Source organism: Lagopus muta, chromosome 7 (genome assembly GCF_023343835.1).
Source record: "Lagopus muta isolate bLagMut1 chromosome 7, bLagMut1 primary, whole genome shotgun sequence".
Lineage (NCBI taxonomy): Eukaryota > Metazoa > Chordata > Aves > Galliformes > Phasianidae > Lagopus > Lagopus muta.
Genome location: NC_064439.1, coordinates 42,161,862 through 42,181,408, shown reverse-complemented (window position 1 = coordinate 42,181,408; position 19,547 = coordinate 42,161,862). Strand labels below are relative to the sequence as shown.

The 19,547-nt window shown below is 36.5% G+C and overlaps 1 protein-coding gene across 2 annotated transcripts in view; it reads left to right on the top strand.

The window, feature by feature from the left end:
- Positions 1–19,547, top strand: part of LARS2 (leucyl-tRNA synthetase 2, mitochondrial) — a 94,816-nt gene that overhangs the window by 40,902 nt on the left and 34,367 nt on the right. For both annotated transcript variants that reach the window (XM_048952132.1, XM_048952134.1), the window contains 7 exons: positions 1,481–1,588; positions 2,537–2,696; positions 5,358–5,462; positions 8,381–8,496; positions 9,272–9,555; positions 12,764–12,862; positions 15,593–15,730. In XM_048952132.1, coding sequence (XP_048808089.1) covers positions 1,481–1,588; positions 2,537–2,696; positions 5,358–5,462; positions 8,381–8,496; positions 9,272–9,555; positions 12,764–12,862; positions 15,593–15,730 — 1,010 coding nt within the window. The remainder of the gene's footprint in view (positions 1–1,480; positions 1,589–2,536; positions 2,697–5,357; positions 5,463–8,380; positions 8,497–9,271; positions 9,556–12,763; positions 12,863–15,592; positions 15,731–19,547) is intronic.

The following is a 19,547-nucleotide window of genomic DNA, read 5'->3' as shown; positions in this document are numbered from 1 at the left end:
CAGGTTACAGAATGATTAAAAACCTTCCAAAACTTTACTGTACTTTTATTTATAAACCATCAGAGAAGGAATTTGACTCTTAAGGATGTAGAAAGCTATGTTAATACCAAATGACGTAATAGTATGTTTTATGAAGCATATGTCTTTTATTTTACTTTGAGCGATGGGTATACAACAGAGTATTAACGAGAATGCAATCCTTTTAACATCTTTTATGCATCTCATTTTACTAATACGAATTTTATATTCTCTAATTATCCTCCTTCCAACAATTTAATTTGAGCAGCATGTTGTACGTAGCGTGCACCTTTGTGGTTTGCTAGCAGTTAATGAGATAACAAAGAGCATGTGTGTTAGATGTTGGAGCCGCAGCTAATGAAAAAATTCCTCAACATATTGCCTTATTCTGAGATTTTAACTATAATTGTTCAGCATATCTACCATCTGTCCTAGTGACTCATGCCTCTGGCTGTACTTCTGCCAAAGGAAAGATTTGGGACATTTATGGAGTATTCATAACAAAAATTTCATGTGCTTTGAAGTGAAAATTGAGATGAACTTTAAGTTATCCAACCCTTTGTACTTCTTTAATTTTCTGTAGACTTCTTTTCCTAAAAACGTATTGGCTCAAATTCTTTAGGCAAGTCCTAGTTAGAGTAGTTCATTACGCTTCCATACCAAGTATTAGAAAGCTCATGAATGTATGGATCTGTCTCTTGCTGAGTGCAGATGGTCACAGACTTTACAGGTCTGGCTGTGGGATATTCTAGCTAACAAAGGAGCCAACTTTTCTTTTTTTTTTTTCTGCTTTTTATTTCAAAGCTGCTCTAATGTAGTCATATTTTGAATGTAATGTAAATCCTTATTATTATGGTTTGATTTCTTCTCTGTACAACATCACATCATCCTGAAGATCCTCCTCAGTTTTAGAGCCTATTGTGCTCAAGAAAAGATGAGTAAAAAATGTTTAAAAGTGGATAGGCAGCTGGAAAAAGTCTTGCCATTTTCAAGCTCTGACTTAAAATGTTAGGACGTATAAATGTCTTTTTTCTGACTGCCATCTCCAAACTGTTGTCTTGAACGACTAATCCATTTGTAGCCATTCTACCTGCAAGCACGTATCTTATTTATCTGTAGTTGTGTTGAGCTAATTAGGTTGCTCACAGCTTTTACAATTTACACCCATTAGGAATATTTTCTGTGTCTATTTTCACTCAGGGGTTCTGTGTTTGAGGTTCAGTCTGTTCAAAATCATGTGTTCTTTCAGTAACAATAGGATATCTGTTGGACACGTTGTACCTCTGACGTGTGCCCTGTTAATTTTTCCCTGAGAGAGATTAATTTGAGTCAGTATAAAAATATCTCCTCCCATCTTTTACCATCACTGTATTGTTTTTCTGTTAGTTATAATTAAACCCATAGTCTTAATTTGCATGCTTGTAAGAGCTGAACATTGTATTTTTTTCTTTTATTGCATCAGGCTATGTTTGATGCTTTGTCTGACCTCCCTGAGTGGTATGGTATAAAAGAAATGCAAGCAAATTGGATAGGTGACTGTGTTGGATGCTCTATTGACTTCTTGCTGAAGGTGAGTCAGAAATTTCAATACTGCAAGCTTGGCTATATTGAATGCAACCCTAGAAATGCACGATGGGATGGATTTTCAGATACAAAAACCTTGAAACCTACAAAAGGATAATATTATATGTTCATGCCCAGATCCGCACTGATTCCTGAAGAACATTGTTTGTTGAAGTGATATTTCTTGTTGTCCTGCTTAGGAAAGCATTTGTGTGTTCAGCTGAAAAATTGGTTGAAAATTGTCTGTATTAGTACAAAAATACATGCCAGCTACTAAGTTATATTTTTATTATTTCTGAAAATGTGTATCAATACCTGCTGTAGAAGAATCTCCTTCTGAGGTCACCATACACTCCACAGTTAATTCACATGGAACATATCAGTGTAGTGACTTTTAAGCAGCCCTCAGGGTTTATCGCTCACATTCTTTGTCCAGTTGCTTTAATGCAGTGCCACCTTTTCCAGCTTTTATAAATCTTTTCCTGTACAAGTTGCAACATGGACTTCATCAAAGAAGTGTGGTAGAAAGCCTAGAAGCTGAGAAAGTCTAAAATTCTCTTTAAGTTTCAGAAGCAGCATCTCATTTAGGTGAGCTTGGCTATTGCCATTTGTCAGAAACAGGGGCTGTACATTAAAAGTGAATAGGAAGACTTAACCAGGGGTTGAATCTGGCTCAATAGTACAATGAAATATTACACACGATTTTACTTATATTTAAATAAATTATAAACAACATTCTCATTCTTAGAAGTGAATTTAGTCATTAGTGATTTTGTCAGTGATCCTGGAAACACCATGTAGTAGGAATGTGTCTGGCATTGTTATTTAGAGTTGCATATTTCTTTCTGTAGGGTGTTGTAAATTAGTTAATCGCAGAAGTAGGAAGGGAAATTTAAAACCACTGTACTTCTAATGGAAAAGAAAACATCCAAGGCATTTTTTGGTTCTTTTTCAGGTTAATGGTGAAGTATCAGGAGAGAAGCTGGCTGCTTACACCTACACTCCTGAAGCCATTTATGGAGCTTCCCATTTATATATCTTACCAAGTCATAGACTGCTGCATGGAAACAGCAGTCTGAAGGAAGTCTTTCAGAGGGAGTTCATCCCAGGGAAAGGTGATATTTTTCTCATTCTGCACCTTGTTACAAAAGAGTATCAGTCTTAGAGAATGATCTTCAGAAAATGTGAGTCCAGCTGAGCATAAACTGTTCCTGTTGAGAGGGAACATTTCCTTTTGATCTTTTGTACGTGTCAGATAGTATCAAAAGCCTCTCTTGACTTCAGATATGGTAACAGTAGCTATGCTTGAGTTCTTACTCTTTATAATGTCTGTAAAACTTCACAGTATAAAAGTAACGGAAGAGATTCTTGTTTCTTCACATAATGGAAGTGAATAGTCAGAATCTGACCATGTGAGCACATTGCAGATCTCACTGCTATACGGTAATTTGTCATTAGCACAGACTGGAACCAGCTCTTGCACAAGCAGTGATCTCTTCCCTGCATAGAGAATATATGGAGGACTTCAGATGATTAGTGTGTAGCAAAGTGGATCACTAATATACAGCAAAGTAATACTGTGCTCTAGAGATCCACATTTAATACAAGATTCCAATTCAGTAAATGCAGAGCAGCCCCATAGTAGGTCCTGGTGTACAAATACAATCAAGTGGTAATTCTTTTCACTAATTAGTATTAATTGGTCTCCTGAATGTGGTAATTCTTTTCATTAATCAGTGTTAGTTGGTTTCCTGTATGTTCCTACCTTATACTTTGTACTCAGCATCCTTGGCCTGCTATGCTTTATTATTTGAAAAACCTGAAATTTATAAGTTACCTCAGCTGAGGTAATCTTGCTTTCTTTCCCTTTTGTTGCTATCTTGCCCTTTCTTTCTTGACTGTGCATTCTTATGTGATTTAGAATGATATGTTTTTGTTTTTTAGGTGAGAGGAAAAAAAAGGATGTAATATGCCAAACTTACTTAAGGTTCTTATAGTTGTGCTCTTGGGATATAGCTTTGTATTTTATTAGAGCTATCCTTCTCTATTACATGAAGACAATTATCATTTAAATAGAAGTGAGCAACCATTTTTTGGAAATTCATTTTTTAGCCAAGAAAAATATATTTTAACCTTAGAATGTGGTAAGTCTCCTAGTTTTACCAGTGTGAGGTGTCTGAAATAAAGACATGACCCTTATATTTTTCATTAGCTCATTATAATACCAAACATACATTCTTCTACATTTGTAACTGTAGTTTCATTCCTTTACTGCTATTGTACTAAAGATGAGAGCAGGTGAGTAGAAGAAAGAGCATCTTTGTAAACTGGAGAATCATTATTTTGGGTTCCAGCATAAAATCAAAATTATTGCTGTGTGGGAGAGAGAAGTTATTTTTAAAAGCAGACTGCCCTACCCACTCTGCTTCCTGTTCATGATGATTTTTGTTTTTAAAAAGAGAAAGTACTTCTGTACATTTTTTTAAGCAAAGCAGGAAAGCTAAGTGCAATGATTTGAATATAAGAAATTTTGTCTAGAATATGAATATCCTAGAGACATGAAAAATTAAAAACCAGTAGTCAAAGTAACTATTTTGTTTGTGTTAAAAAGACAGTTGAGATATAGTAAGCCTATTCTGTAAAGTACTGTTATTTTATTTCAAACAGACTTTGTACGTAGCAGTACAAGCCTCAGACTTTCTTTGGTTTTCCACAAAGATAGGTGAACAAAAACTCTATAATGGTCTGTATTTTTGTTATCACATTGAGTCAGATCCCTGAAGCAGCAATTTTGTACCTCATTCCTGCAAAATAAGAATTAATTTCATCTCTTGTATGCAAATCTCTAAAATTAGATCTTAGAAGTGAAGCCTTCTATACTTTCACTGACCACTAAAAGTCCTGAGACCCTGTTTACCAGGAGCAGGCGTATTGTGACACAGAGCCTCTGGTTTTCTTTGCTGTTGCATATCATGATGTGCAATTGTTAACACAAGACTGAGTTTAAAAAGCATTGGCTCTTTACGTATTAGTTTGGGATCTGCTTTAAGCTGTGGAGGCACTACAATTTGTGTCCAAATTAAGATCTTGGTTTTGAGTCCCCCCAATTTAGACTATTCAGATTAGATTTTATTCTTAAGGCCAGCAAAGAAACACAATGTCAGTTTAGCTTATCACTGTTCTCACCCTTCATTCTCCTTCTCTGTCTTCTCCTTCCCTGTAGACGTTTGATTCCAAGATGTTGATATAAGCCTATCTCTAATATCGGTGTGAATATTCTGTTTTGAAATCAGTGAGTTATTTAGGTTTTCATCTTACATTGGTCGCTGCTGTGTAGAAGAGCAAATCATAAGCATATCTATGCTCCCCATCTGTACCAGCTGAATAAGTGAATGGTTTTGCTGAATTTTGAAATGATGCTCGTGACTCTGCAATTCACAACTTAGTAAATTCTTACAACTTTGAAGCAAACCTGTGTTTTGGTCAAGGACTTGGGTTTTTTGTTTTGTTTTGTTTTTTGTTTTTTAATTTCAGCCCAAATCTCAATTAGCTTTTTATTCAGATTCAGATGTTTGGTATGTTTTCTAGTCATGAAAATGTATCAATTAGTGAAGATTTTATTATCTTTTTAAAAATGCATGAAGTTTTCTATTTTCTTCTTTTAAAAATTAATAATATAGATTTTTTTTGTATAAAATAAGCTGAGTTTTAATAGTGAGTAATGTTCTTAGCATATCTTCTGCCATATGTTACTTACCATGATCGTTTGTTTTCAGACTCACTCACTTCTGTGACAGCTGTGAACTTGCTTACCAATCAAGAGATTCCTGTAGTAATCTCAGCAAAAACAAGTTTTGAGAATTATCTTGATACTAAAATAGGTATGCAACAATTACTGTGTAACTGGAATACAACAGCTTTCAACTTTCTGTGTTGGAGCACCAAATGCTTCTGTGATAAATCTTTGGACACGGTGATTCTCTTATGGACTTTGGAACTCTGTTCTTCAATAATGAAGAAGTATGGGTAAAGTAGCTATGTAGAATCTGTCTGGGAGAGTGATATGCAAGATGATATATTTTAATGGAAATATCATAAAATTAGTTCACTTAATGAACTAAATTTAAGGATCTGTATATCGTCGGAGGGCTGATTACTTATAGGACGCGTGTATTTGATTCTCACCATTCTTAATCAAAACATAACTGTACCATTGTTTGACATAAATATTGTCCAAACAACCCAGATTATTTCCTTTAAAAAATAAAAATAAATTGTCATGCATTTATGTAAATTACATGAATATTAAAAGAGAAATGTTTCAAAGAGAGTTCGCCCAATAAACATACAAAAGTTCCAAGTTTGAGCTGTATGTGACAATATTTGTGTTGAGATCAGAAGAAGAGTTCAGAATAGGTTAGAATTCCGTTCAGGTAGTCCTGAGTCCTTAGGCCCTTTCTCTAAAGGAGCTATTCCCATAACTTTAGACCCTTATTTAAGACTGGGATTCCTTCTGTAGACAGAGAAAGAAGGGCATTGGTAGAGGACAATCTGAATTTACTGAAGTAGTCTTCTCAGAGTTGCCCTATGAAGCAGCTACTTTTACTCCTTTCCTGTACAGGAAGCCTAGTACTTCAATCTAGACAAGTACATGTGATTAGATGACATCAGTTCTAAGTAAAAAAAATTGAGATTGCACTAAGTTTTACTTATGTCCATTTTAATCTGCAAGGTTTATCTTGAACAACAGTAGACACCAAGCTTTGCGCTGACTGTTGGGTTTTTGCTCCTCCTCATTACACTACCTTCCTAATTCCTTAACTCTCCTTTGTTGCCTCCCTGTGGTTGTTACTTCTGCCCTACTATTCTTATTTCCTTTACACTACTGCCAGTGTTGGCTTTTGTGGCACATCAGCTGAACCAGCTGACTGTGGAGAACCACTTAGGTGTCTATGCCATGCCTCTAAGTGTTTTACTGGGAACGTTGTGCAAAAGTGTCTTGGATGACCCTCACAAGGCCGATGGAAATCCATCCACTTGGGCTGTATACCTTCCTTATAATATGTCCACATCTTTCACTTTAGGAGTTAATCTGTTTTTGAAAACTAGAACCTTCCCTTGCGTATGAGAAGCAAAACAGTTGAGGTACCTAATCTTATTTTTCTGTAAAGGCTTCCAGCTTGATCACAGGCATGTACTCTGGCCTTATGTCTGTTGGAAACAGACCAGATCTTTGCAGGAAGTTCTGGATGCCAGCTATTGAGCTTTGTGAAAGTACATTAATGCATCATCATTTCAGCAGAAGGAACACCAAAAAGTGGGATATCCTTATTTCCACTTGTAGAGCATATTGTGACGCCAGCTGTTGCAGGCTGCAGGGCTCTTTGTCAGATAAGGATACATAGATTGTGCTGTAACAGAGCCTTTAAATTGCTGGAGCTTATTTCTGCGGAAAAGATTAAGTAGTGATTTTGTCTTTTGTTAGTTAGAGAGTTACATGCCATAGGGGAGCTTTGTTTGGTTTTCTTGAGTTTTCTGCTTCCAAATTCCTGTGTATTAACAGAGTTTATGTATTTGGAAATTTACCATAGCAAACATTTCACTGCCTAAAGAAAGATGCTTGATAAACTGGTTTTCAATCAAGTAGCTTGTATGTTTATAATTCTAATGTGTTTAGCAGTATCTTGAGAGTTATTACAGTTTTCACCAACCTGATGTTTGCACTGGATTGTTAGAATAAGCTTCTTTGTCGTTTAAAGATGACAGTAATTGTGCAAGATTCTTGAAAATATGAAGTGAATTATCACCAAATTCAAAGGGAAAAGATATTCAGAATAATATATCTCAATTTGGAAATAATACATCCGACACTAACACATGTATTCTGAAATAGTATTGAAATAATGAAGTTAAGACGTTTCTTAACTCACTCTGAAAGACAGTCCTCCAAAGTAGAAAAAAATATATATTTTAAAATACCTGCAGCAAAATCGGAGGAAAGATGTCCTCATCAATCAATGTGAGTGAGAAATATTTAAAGATAATATGTCATTTTGTGATGCTGGTGAATTACTATAATAAAAAGAAGTGAGTTAGGGGAACGTGTATTCAAGATGTGTGGCCAACCTGAATAATGAGATGTGAAAAGAAATTAAACATCAGGTGCTTTCAATGCAGTGACTGCTAGGACTTCATTTGATGACAAGAAGTGCTCTCACGAGCTACGTTCTCAATAGAAATTTGGTGTTATTCAAATTGTTTTATTGAGAGTATCGACAAATCGTGTGGTTTCTTAGTGGGTTCAAAGATAATAATGTTAGAGACAATTGATTTCTGGTAAATTTTAATACCATACTGCAGAAGAAAGAAATGACATTTACTATTAAAAGAAGAGGAATGTTTAACCTGTTTAGTGTCTGTCATATTAGCAAATTGAATTCAAATTTATATTATTGAAATACATTTTTGTTGTATCTAGCAAATATAACTGTTTAAAATGTATTATTTGTCTAAATTGTATTGCTTTATTTTTAGCCTCTTTCTGAACTATATAATTTTCAGCCTGCTCGGAGACAGGACATTGATTAACATTTGAAATACTGAGAAAATGTGTCTATAATGATTGCTGCTTGAATTTTACTGCTTAAAGAACAGGAAAACATTTTTACTGTTCTTACATTTTCAAACTCTTGAGCAAACTTAAATTGTTATAAGGAGAGTTTCATAGAGATAAAATGTTTTATCATCAAACTGATGATTGATATCCCTGTTAGTCAATTCCAGGTATTTTTTTCCCTAGGGATTCCTAGTACTAGTGCAGAAGATGCTGCAGTAGCAAAGAATCTGAGCATTTCTTTCACTGAGGTCATTGAAAAACTGCCAAATGGTTTGGAGAAAGTCATTAATTCTGGGCAGGTGAGTATACAAGTTTGGAATTCTTGCCAGCTTATGTTATCACTGTAAACTGTTTTCTTGAATGTGCCAAATACTGCACGATTAAAGAGGTTTCTACTTCTTAAGGCTTGAGGTAGATGTATGCTATCAGATTTCTAAGAAGAATTTAGTCATACAGTCACAGAATAGTTTGAATTTGAAGGGACCTTAAAGATCATCCAGTTCCAATCCTCCTGCTGTGGGCAGCTATGCCATAGAGTAGACCAAGTTGGAAAGATGCATTTGGTAGAATATGAACTTTGTGTCTATTGTTTGATAAAAGGTAGGGTCTAAATGTTTAGGATGTGTTTGCAAGTAATAAATACAGTAATCCAACATGAGCACAGAAAAGTGGCTTACTGTTCACATTTACTCAAACTACACCTTGTGTTGGTGAACCTCTGGAAGTTTCAACCTAATGCAGTTGATTAAAATATCAGCAGTAAATGTAGTTATGTGTATAATATATAAATGTATTTCATCTGTAAAGGCTGAAGAGGTCTTTCTAAGCACTGTTCTTTTCAGACTGTCAACGTTTTCATTAGAGCAAGAGACTTTAAATAAATTAAGTAGCTGGTATGTGAATAGTCTCTTGGGTAGGAGGTTATTAAGAAATTAGAAGGGGGACGTCCACGTGAGGTTCGTAAACATTTATTTTTCTGAAATTACTTTTGTGAAATTTTGTCTATTCCTGCATTTTCACTGATAAAATGTATGATTTTTTCCATGTCCTTCTGTTTCTCCTTTTTCTCATCAGTTCACAGGCATGACTCGAGAAGATGCTTTAAAAGCTCTTACCCAGCAGGCCAAAAATAAAGGAATAGGTGGAGACCTAATGAGTGACAAATTAAGGGACTGGTTAATATCTCGACAGCGGTACTGGGGAACACCTATTCCTGTCATCCACTGCCAAAACTGTGGCACTGTTCCAGTGCCTTATGAAGACTTACCTGTGGTGCTGCCCAATGTAACCACTTTTACAGGGAAGGGAGCGTCACCTTTAGAAACTGTTCCAGAATGGGTGAACTGTGCTTGTCCAAGGTGAGAGAATGCTGCATGTACTGCAGGCTGGGAGAGATCACTTTATACTTGCATGTTTCACATGCTCTTTCTGTGTGTGTTGACAACTCAGCACTCTGACACAGAATACTGTTCCGGAAGTACAGTTTATCTGACCCAGCGTTGTTGTTTTTTCATCTTTCATACTCTGTAAAACTCTGTATTTGCAACAGACACCACTGGTACTTCTTTATAAGCAAGCTGAAACAAACCTCACTCTTCTTATTTGGAAGAAAGGAAACAGGGAAAACAATTATTTTGTCCATGCCCTCAATTTCTTGACAGTATCTCTCACTTCATTTACTGCAAGAATTTCCATTATCTTTCACCAGCAGAGCTCATATACAGCTTGTGGTGTTTATTTAATTGTTTCCTTTTGGTAAGGGAACTAACATCATATATTATTACTAAGAAAATGAATACCTTATCAGGTATGTAATTCTTTACCACAGAGGATCGCGTTCGCTGTACGTTACAGATGACAGCATGTAATTGACATCGAAGGAGATATTATGTGCATCTTGTCTGTGTTGTAATATTTATTTGTAATAGCCCAACTGTAAAGGAAATGAAACAGATCAAATTAAGTAGCAAGAAATATGTCGTGAAAATCAGATGACTGATCTTGAGGACTGCGTAAATGCTGTGTCCTTTGAGATGAGTCTATATGTTCTGCTGGAGGAACTTTTAGAATATGTGTTACTCCAGAGAAGCTTTTCATCAGCAGTGTAATGCAGTATTACTGCTCACAGACTGACCAAATGGAAAGTACGTTGTCAGTCTGCCAGGCAAGAGGTCCAGACATAAATGGCCGTAGGGCTCTCATTGATAATGCAGCAGTTTCACAACATCTCACTTCAACACTTGCAGGGTAGAATGTTGATATGGTTCTCCATTACTAACTAGGTAGCTTAGGCAAAGCAGCTCTGTGGTTCTCTGGAAATGTGTATTTTGACCTTTGCTGTTAACAAGTATTTTAAGTCAAACATGTTTATTTTCATGTTTCTGCACAGAGCATTTCTTCTCAGATACGCCTCTTTAATAAAATTTCACATAGTAACCTATTTTAAAGTGTGACTCTTGCAGGGAAGCCTTACTAAACAAGATCCTCAGGTTTAGTCAAGTCCCCAGGTCTAAAATCCCTAATTTTATCTAAATTTTTTTCCTGATCAAAATTGAAAGTTATTGTCTATGCTCCTGGCTTCTTTCTGTGCTCAATTCAGGTATTATTTTATTGCTGACTTTGCAACAGTTTGATGTATAGCAAATCTTTATCACTTCTGTATAGTTATTGTGGCCACCCTACCTCCAGGCAGATAATCAAGGGCTTTTGTTTAGTTGGAAATCATGATGTAGAGGATCAGTTTCTCAGCTTAGAATGTGGTGGTTTACTGAAATTAAGTTCTAACTTTTGTTTAGCTTTGTATTTTTACATAACTGACAGCTGTCTTCAGTATCGATCATCCATTTGTGTCTGCTGCAGTTTCAGATCCTTTGATCTATTGCCTTTGTGTGCACAGTTTTCCGTACCTCCTGTTTTCTCTTGCTCTGAGATGTTATGTCATCCCTTCCTTTAGTCCTTCTCTCCACTAATAAGATCTTTTGTCATTAATTGCATTTAATACCTCAAATTAATACGGAAAGCAAGATGGAAAAATAGGAGTCTGCGAGTAGTCACATCTAAGTTACAATTATGTAAGCAATTACAAATGGAAAGAGATGTCTAAGTTATTCATTGTTACACAAGTTCAGGTAATTGTGTTAGTTGTCTGAAGATCACCTAATCTGATTACACTGCTGTGCCTGTTGTTTGAATTCTGAAAGATGCCCATGCTGCTTCTGTGTTGACGAGCCACGTCCATTTAGAGTACGAGCAACAGCAGAGGCATGAGACAGATACAGTTGTGATTCAATTACTATAAGGTATTCTTGATTATGACTGACAAGCCCGGCTGCTTCCAGTCTTATTTTATGTTGGAGAAGCCCCTGCTCATATGTACAATTTAATAAAAGGGCTATTCTATATTAAAAAGTAAAATTATTTTGCTGCATTGTTCCTGTTTAAAGAAAATCTTGCTGATAGAGATGGATGTGAGGCAGAGAAAAGGGAGGAAAATACTGAAGGATGATAGTCTCCTCAACTTGCCCCGACAAGCAAAGCTGAAGTATCAAGCAGAAAGGGAGATACAAGTTGCTGCAAAAACATAAAGCGTGATGATTTTGACTAAAGATGCAGCTGGAAAAATTAAATAGAAACAGCTCATTTATTATGCATATCTATTCTGTTAAATTTGCATGCATTTATAAATTGTATATGTTTGTTACATATAGCCACATAGGTATTTATTATGCATACTGCATACAAGTTTGCCATGGGCTGCAAAATTTTGTTTTAGAGGAATCTCATTCTTTTAGCATTACAAGCTGTAAGGAGAGATCATTTGCAACAAATGAAAATTAAATGTGATGATTGATGATTATCGACTCCTACAAACAAATTATTTGTTTGGGAGAAATTATAGGAAAATTACCTGAGCTTCTAGAATATCTTTTAGAACTGTTTCTCACTGCTGTCAGTATAACTTCTTGCAAAATAAAAAAAAAATATATGATTATTATGAATTTAAATGTGCTACACGTTCTAGAACAGATTTGATGCATCTCAGTGAAAGTTGAAATTGAATTATTTTATTTTTTCCTGGAGATTACGAATGGAATCTGAAAACAACCTTTTGTAAAAACAATCACCCGCGCCTTCTGCTGATTGCTTTTCACATGGTTTGTCTGCTGGTGCCTAACTAGTGAGACGTATATTCAATTACACATTAACCCTATGGCAAAACATTCTTGTCTTTGCTGTAAGACTTGCTTTTTTTTAAATAACTTTTCTTAAAAAAATTACAGGAATATGTGATTGAGAAGACATTCATGTGCTGTACAGTCTGCTATTGCTTCATCTTACAGCTGCTCAGGCTTTTGTTTTGCATTTTGTTTTGTCTGGGAGGGAAGGGGAAGGCGAGTGTGCACCTCTTCCTTACATTGAAGTTTTTCTGAACACATCACTCTTCAAGCTGTTCAGACTCTTCCAGTTTTAAAAATGAATTTCTCCATGACCATCCCATGTGTGTTTATTCTGGTGACAAGGTTGATGCCTTTTTAACAATAGCTGCTGTCTTTCTTTCCTGCTCAGATGTAAGGCAGAAGCTAGGAGAGAAACTGATACCATGGATACATTTGTGGATTCTGCTTGGTATTACCTGAGATACACAGACCCTCACAACACTGACAGGTAAGGGGTCCAGATACAGAGCTGCCTGGTGGGCAAGCCTGACTTACTGAATAGAAGAGCAGAAATAGGCCGGATCCACTGGCACTTCTATCTTAACTGCCATTGCAGAAGTCAGTTTAAACCTGTGCAGTAACCTGAGTAAGCTGATTATTTGTCTGCTCTGTGGCCTGAGGAAAACAAAGGGTTGACTAGGGATTGCTTCAAAACTCTGGTATTTGGTTGTTCCTATGCCAGGAGTTCTACAAAAGCAGTATGTGTAGACACAGCTTGTGTAAGTGCAGGATGAAAGGGCTTTTTGAGCCAGGGTATAGTGGAAGTGTTCAGCTAAGGAGCTAAAGATGGTTGTTAGAGGAGGATGCTATCAAGAGTGACAGCCTACCACAACTCTGAGACTGTGGTAAGCTGCTTTGAGCCTGTCCTCCACAGTAGTACACAGTAGTATTCTGGTGTGTAGACAGGTAGTTCTTTTCTGCTGGGAGGAGGAGGGATAGTATGGTGTAACTTCCAGCTGCCAAGAATGACACCTTAATGATCACCTTAATTTCTTTCTTTTAGAGCTCCAGTAAGTCTTGCTGCTTTGTCATGCATACAGCCAGAGTGAGGTGGTATAAGAGGAAGCTTCTGTTGTGTGTTACTTTGACTAAATGCATAATTAATAAAAAGAGATTTTTCATGTTCTGTGTATTAGAGAATGCAGAGTGGACACCTTGGGAAGATAGATGTAGTTATTTAGCCATTTATCTGCTTCATACAGTCTGTCTGTTTTAGTGTGACTGATACTGCCTTGTGTTGTCTCACCAGCGCTAAAGCAGCATGCACAGAGGCTGACTAAGCTGTCCAAAAGCATTTTACACACACCTGTCAAATTAGTTTGCCACCCACCATGGCTGAATGGATGTCCGTTACTGTTTCTTGAGTATTTTGAGAGCCATTCTGTAGGGCAGTCTGATGGTAGCAAATCTTTGTACTTTTCATACGTTGTTCAGTTATTGCACAGATAAATGGAAAGTGTCAGCTAGATGATGTCAGTCTTCCTGACAAATTGTGGGAGATAACGAGCTTCATGTTGGTGAAGGAGTCTACTAAGGTGTATTTTGCTTTAATTGTTGTTTCCATTTTAGTATTCCTGATGTCCATGTAAACTGTGTACATGAAGTTTGCATGCTTTGAGAAGGTCACGTCAAGAATGTCAGATTTGGCTGTCTGATTTTGTGTGAAGTAAGAGTAAAATATGCAAGTTGGGTTTTTTGGTTGTTGTTGTTTTTGTTGTTTTTTGTTTTGTTTTGTTTTCCAAAGAGGAATTAGTGAAACAGTACTGCATTGTAATGATGACAGAAAGAGGTGCATTTCTTAGATATTGTTACCAAATATAAGGCTCTTAGGGGATTGACTATTTATTTATTGCCCAGAGCAGTGCCTGGATACATACTATGTACCAAGTGATTTGGACAGTTATTTTTTTGTATTGGCAGCACTTGTTCAGTTAACCTAAAGAAAAGTGTTCTGTGAACACTTCTGCTTCACACTGATCATCTTCTAGTGACAGTGTGAATTTATTGTTAATAATATCATTTAAATTACAGAGACTGCTTTCTCTCCAGTGACAGTTTAAAATATGCTGTTGTGCATGAACAGGAGGAAACTTTCCAGCAGTTGATGATGAAATGGGCATATGCAACATCCAGCTGTCAGAGTAACAGCTTAGTGTAGCCAAATCTGTTTTACATTGAAATAAAAGCATTTGTGCAGATTTCTGTACTAAATTTCTACCTCCACTTAATTTATTTGTTGGGGGTTTTGTTTGTTTTTGTCAGTTAAGCTACGTATCCTTAAACCTGTATTTCTACAAGTCATTTCATAAATAGAATTTGGGAGAATTATTCTGTTGATTTCGGAGCCACGTGAACAACGTTAACTATAGACTTGCTGCACTAAAGGTGTGAATTTCATATCTGTGGTTTGTGTCTGGGCTCATCTGTGAGGAATAAAGTATTGCTGTCACAAGAATTACAGTTGGAATAATTGAACAAGAAGACGGATTGAGTAAATTTGTTAGAATGGAACCATGAAATGAAGCTTAAAGAATGTACAAATAGTCTGTATAGGAACATTTAATAAAGTATAAGGTAATGCTAGGATACCATGCAGGTGGCCTCAGATAATTCAAATAACCACCAGCATTTCCTGTAAATTCTCAGAGCATCCTTAGGTTTGAGGACGACGACCCATCTGACTGAATATTGAGCGGTGTTGTATTAAGCTGCTACATTGCCCTCTAACGGCAACAATGCAGAACTCTACTAAAAAAGTTTATTTTCTTAATCAGGCATGTCTTTTGTATTTCATAGCAATATATTTTTATGTAAAACTTGATGTTGGTAAATAATGAACAATATAAATGCTAGCCACAGGATGTTGATAAAATAAAGTCTATAAAGAACAAGAAAATATTTTCATCACGTTCTGAGGTGACAGGTGAAATCTTAGTTAACACTCAAAATACATGAGAACAATACTTCTGTGGACCTTTTTCTCAGTTGAAATTATTTTTTTCCATTTAACAAGCGTGTCATTTCTCATAAGATTAAAAGGATCGCGAAAGAAGTTTTATTATACACGTGTAGATCTCAGTAAGTAGTGGTGTCCAGTCAGATATGAGGAGCTACATTAGCAGAGCTGATCTTCCTCTTTCCTGCTGCATTTTTCCAATTATTCTGCATTTTTTTTCAGGCCCTTTAATCGTGACTTGGCTGACTACTGGATGCCTGTGGATTTGTACATTGGAGGCAAGGAGCACGCAGTTATGCACTTATTCTATGCTAGGTTTTTCAGCCATTTTTGCCATGATCTAAAGATGACTAAACACAAGTAAGCCTTATATATTTCTATAAAAATCTTTCAGATCTCATATACTTTGCAGAAGTGTTACTGGACACTGTTGTGATCACCTTGAATAAACCTGTATTTTTGTGCTTGTCAGCCTTAACCACTAGGCCAACTACTTTTTTTCTTACAATTTGTTGCATTTTCTGTATGCATGCATACACAGCATTTTTTTTTATTTTTATTTTTTTTGCTACATGGATATTAACTGGCTTAGAGCAAGTGGTAAAATGTTACTGTAGATTTTCAGCCTGCAAAGGTTTACGTAAGCCAGAAACTTCAGGCATTCTGAGTAGTACTCTTATTAAAAAATTAGGTAACTTTCTGCATGTTAATATCATTCATTTCAGTGTAACCATGTATACATACTCTTGTAATTCACTGCAGTTTTGGGGCTGAACAGTGCAAAATAGTTCATAATAGCAAAATAAGTATATTTTTCCTGCTGTCGATGAATCTTTATTCAATTACTTTACTTAATTACTTTTAACAACTCTTGTTACTATTGTATTGTTGTAGTGTGCCATTGTGCTGTTTGTTACCCTTTGTTTTGGTTAGGGGTAAACGTTGAGGCAGGAACATGAGTCATTTGATCTTTCTATGCTTTGTCCTGCCTGTTTCCCAACTTAATGTCCCAGTTTCCACTCAAGTTCTGGCCTGTTTGTACCTTAAAATGCCATCACAGGAGTGCTTCAAATGGGAGAGTACAAGTGGTGGAACAGTGAAATACGTGTTTTCTGTCTGTTACCCCATCAGCAGAGATGTTTCAATAGATTAAGCCAGAATGAGTGATCTCATGAGAACCACTGCTTGGTAATTTCTGAGCTGGCAACTCCTCACTCATTCTTTACAAGTATCCACTGCTCAAACTTTATGTGGAAGAGGAACATGACAAACACGTGACATAGTGATTTCACTACAGTACCAGAATTTAAGTAGCTGAGCACCAGAAAAGGGTGGAATAGGTAGGTAATGAGCCACTGGAATATTTCTGTGAGTTATTTAATAATCATTTGATTAAAATAGATTATCAAGTTTTTATCACTCATTCTTTTGATTTCATTTGTTTCATTTCTTTGAAATTTTGGATGGATGATTTCTGTACCTGTGTTTCACTCAGTTGTCTCCAGCTTGCATAGTCGCAAGCAGGAAGGCTGTTCCTTCTTTGAGAGTGGGCTTCTGAAAGTTGAGCCTTTCTGTAACTATTTTAGCAGAGAATTTCAGAGCTTTTTTTTGCAAGTAATTGCAGCTTTATCAATGCTACAAAGTACTTTACAATACTGGTCTATCTGCCATCTAGTGGAGCTCTAAATATAATAGTTCTTCTGCCGGTCAAATTCTTCTACCTGTTTAACTGTGGTGGCTAAAGTACTGTTACTACAAACTGAGATCACAAGGAAAAAGAGGTTTGTTTGCAAAGTAAGCAGTCCTCCAATTTGATGTGCAAGGAAATGAAAACACATGAAAAGAGCACAGCTTGGCTGAAAGGGGTCGTCTTGATTGACCTCGAGCACTAAAAATAAGCACATGGAGAGCAGAAGCAGGCGTTGTGGTGAGACAAGAGGGAATGGTTTTAAACTAAAAAAGGAGAGATTTAGATTAGACTTCAGGGGGAGGATTTTTACTGAGAGTGGTGAGGTGCTGACACAGCTGCCTAGAGAGGTTGTGGATGCCCCATCCCTAGAGGTGTTCAAGGCCAGGTTAGATGGGGCCGCAGGAAATTTAATCTAGTACTTGATATAATGGTTGACATCCCTGCCTGTGGCAGGGGCGTTGGAACTTGATGATCCTTGTGGTCCCTTCCAACTGAAGCCATTCTGTGATTCTGTGATTTTGTGGTTGGCTGCCCCTGGAAGAATATAAAAGCATTGACTGGGTAGTCCCATGGTAATTGGGAAAAGCCAAAATTTATCTAGAATTGAAACTTGTGTAGAATGTGAGGGCAGTAAGAATTTCTGCAGATATATTGATGGGAATATCAAGGAAAATATTGGCCTGATGCTAGAGCAGAGTAACAGCCTAACAAACTAGTAAACAAAGGACAATCATTTCTTTGGTCTTTGTTATCAAGGTCTGTGCTTAGCTGATGTATTCACCCTGGAGAATAGAAGGCTAAGGAGAGAATATAATTGCAGTCTTCTGCTTCCTAAAAGAGGATTATGGAGAACACGGAACAAGATTCTTCTCAGACGTGTACAGAGAAATGATAAGGAGTAACAGTCACAGGCTACAATAAGGTCCAGAGCTGCACTGAAGGAAAAGATGTGACGGTAAAGGAGGTCAGACACTGGAACAGTTTGCTTAGAGGGTTTCTGTGATCTCCATCATCAGGTATTTTCAAAAATCATCTCAGTGGGTCCATAGCAACCTGTTTTAACTTTGAAGTTAGGTCTGCTGCGAGCAGGAGATTTGACCAAATGATCTCCAAAGGTCCCTTTCAATCTGCGTTATTTTAAGGCTTTGCAGTCCTACAGGTTTATAAATTTGGAATGCTGTGACAGAGCAGTAGCACCAAAACTGTGTAAAATATGTTGGTCTAAATATGGTAATTTTGAGAGGGAAAACTCCAACTTTGATGCAAAAAAAAAATGCATGAAAAGTAATGACCATGTTGAGTGACGAGCAGAGAAAATCAAAGCTGCTTTATGTAGAAATAATTTTCAAGACTGTAGAGAATCCCACTGAGGTAATACATAAACTTAAGAACTTGTATGTGTGAAGATATGTTACAGCATTGCCCCCAGGATATGTTGTTTGTACTGCTTGTGTATGTATTTAGAATGCAAGGTGACTAACAAATTCCTTATCATACATAAAATTGCTTGCTTGCTTTAGCTCTGCTGAAGTTAAAGCATTAGGTGTTTTTAAGCCACGAAGTCAAATTAAGTTGTTTTGATGTGGAAGTTGTAACTTCTCTATCAATACTACAACATGTTTTGAACATGTTTTAGATTTTGTCAGAAGCTCAAGGGTGGGTATCAGACACCAAAAAGGTGATCAGAAACAACAAGCTTACTAGTAGGAAGCTTAAAGTCATGGCATTGAAGCCCACAGCTCTGAGGGAAAATATATTAAAAGCATTAAAAAACACTGCCCTCTTTTGCATTCTTGACTTTTTTCTAGCTGCTCAGTTCTGTTCACTGATTAAATTAGTAAAATTCTGTGACATCTCAGTTAATGAAAGCTGTCACCATTTAAAGTGTTAACTAGTATTCAGACAAATTTGTGAGATTCCCCCATTCTGTAATACTTTTCATGATGGATTTTTCTTATTAAAATCTTCATTGTTTGGCTTTTAACCTCCTTTCAAATTTATTGTCATTTTTCCTGTTAGTCCTTAATTCTGTACTAAGAACCTTTAACATAATACTGAGATTGAAAACAAAGGTTAAAAATTTCAGAGTTCAGATTTGAAAAGCCATCTCCTCCATGATACACATTATTACAGTATAAATATTATATGCCATTCATTTACAGATGTCACAGTTGCTTTCATATCAAATGCAACATTTGGCATCTATAACTGTAAAGGTGTAAATATAGTTTAAAGAGGCCCTGGAGATGGAGCGTGATCTTTTACATATGTTTTTAATTCATTGAAATGGAGCTGAGAAGTCAGCATAAGTAGCACCCTCTGGGTACTGATACAAATGACAGATTAAGCTCAAATTATTCCATTTTGTTTTAGCTATCTGTGAACTGCAGCAGATCTAGAATTAATTCACAAGCCAGTCAGCCCTTCCTGTTGTAACCAACACTGGGAGAGGGTCCAGGTAGGCAGCTGAGGCCAGCAACTACCTCA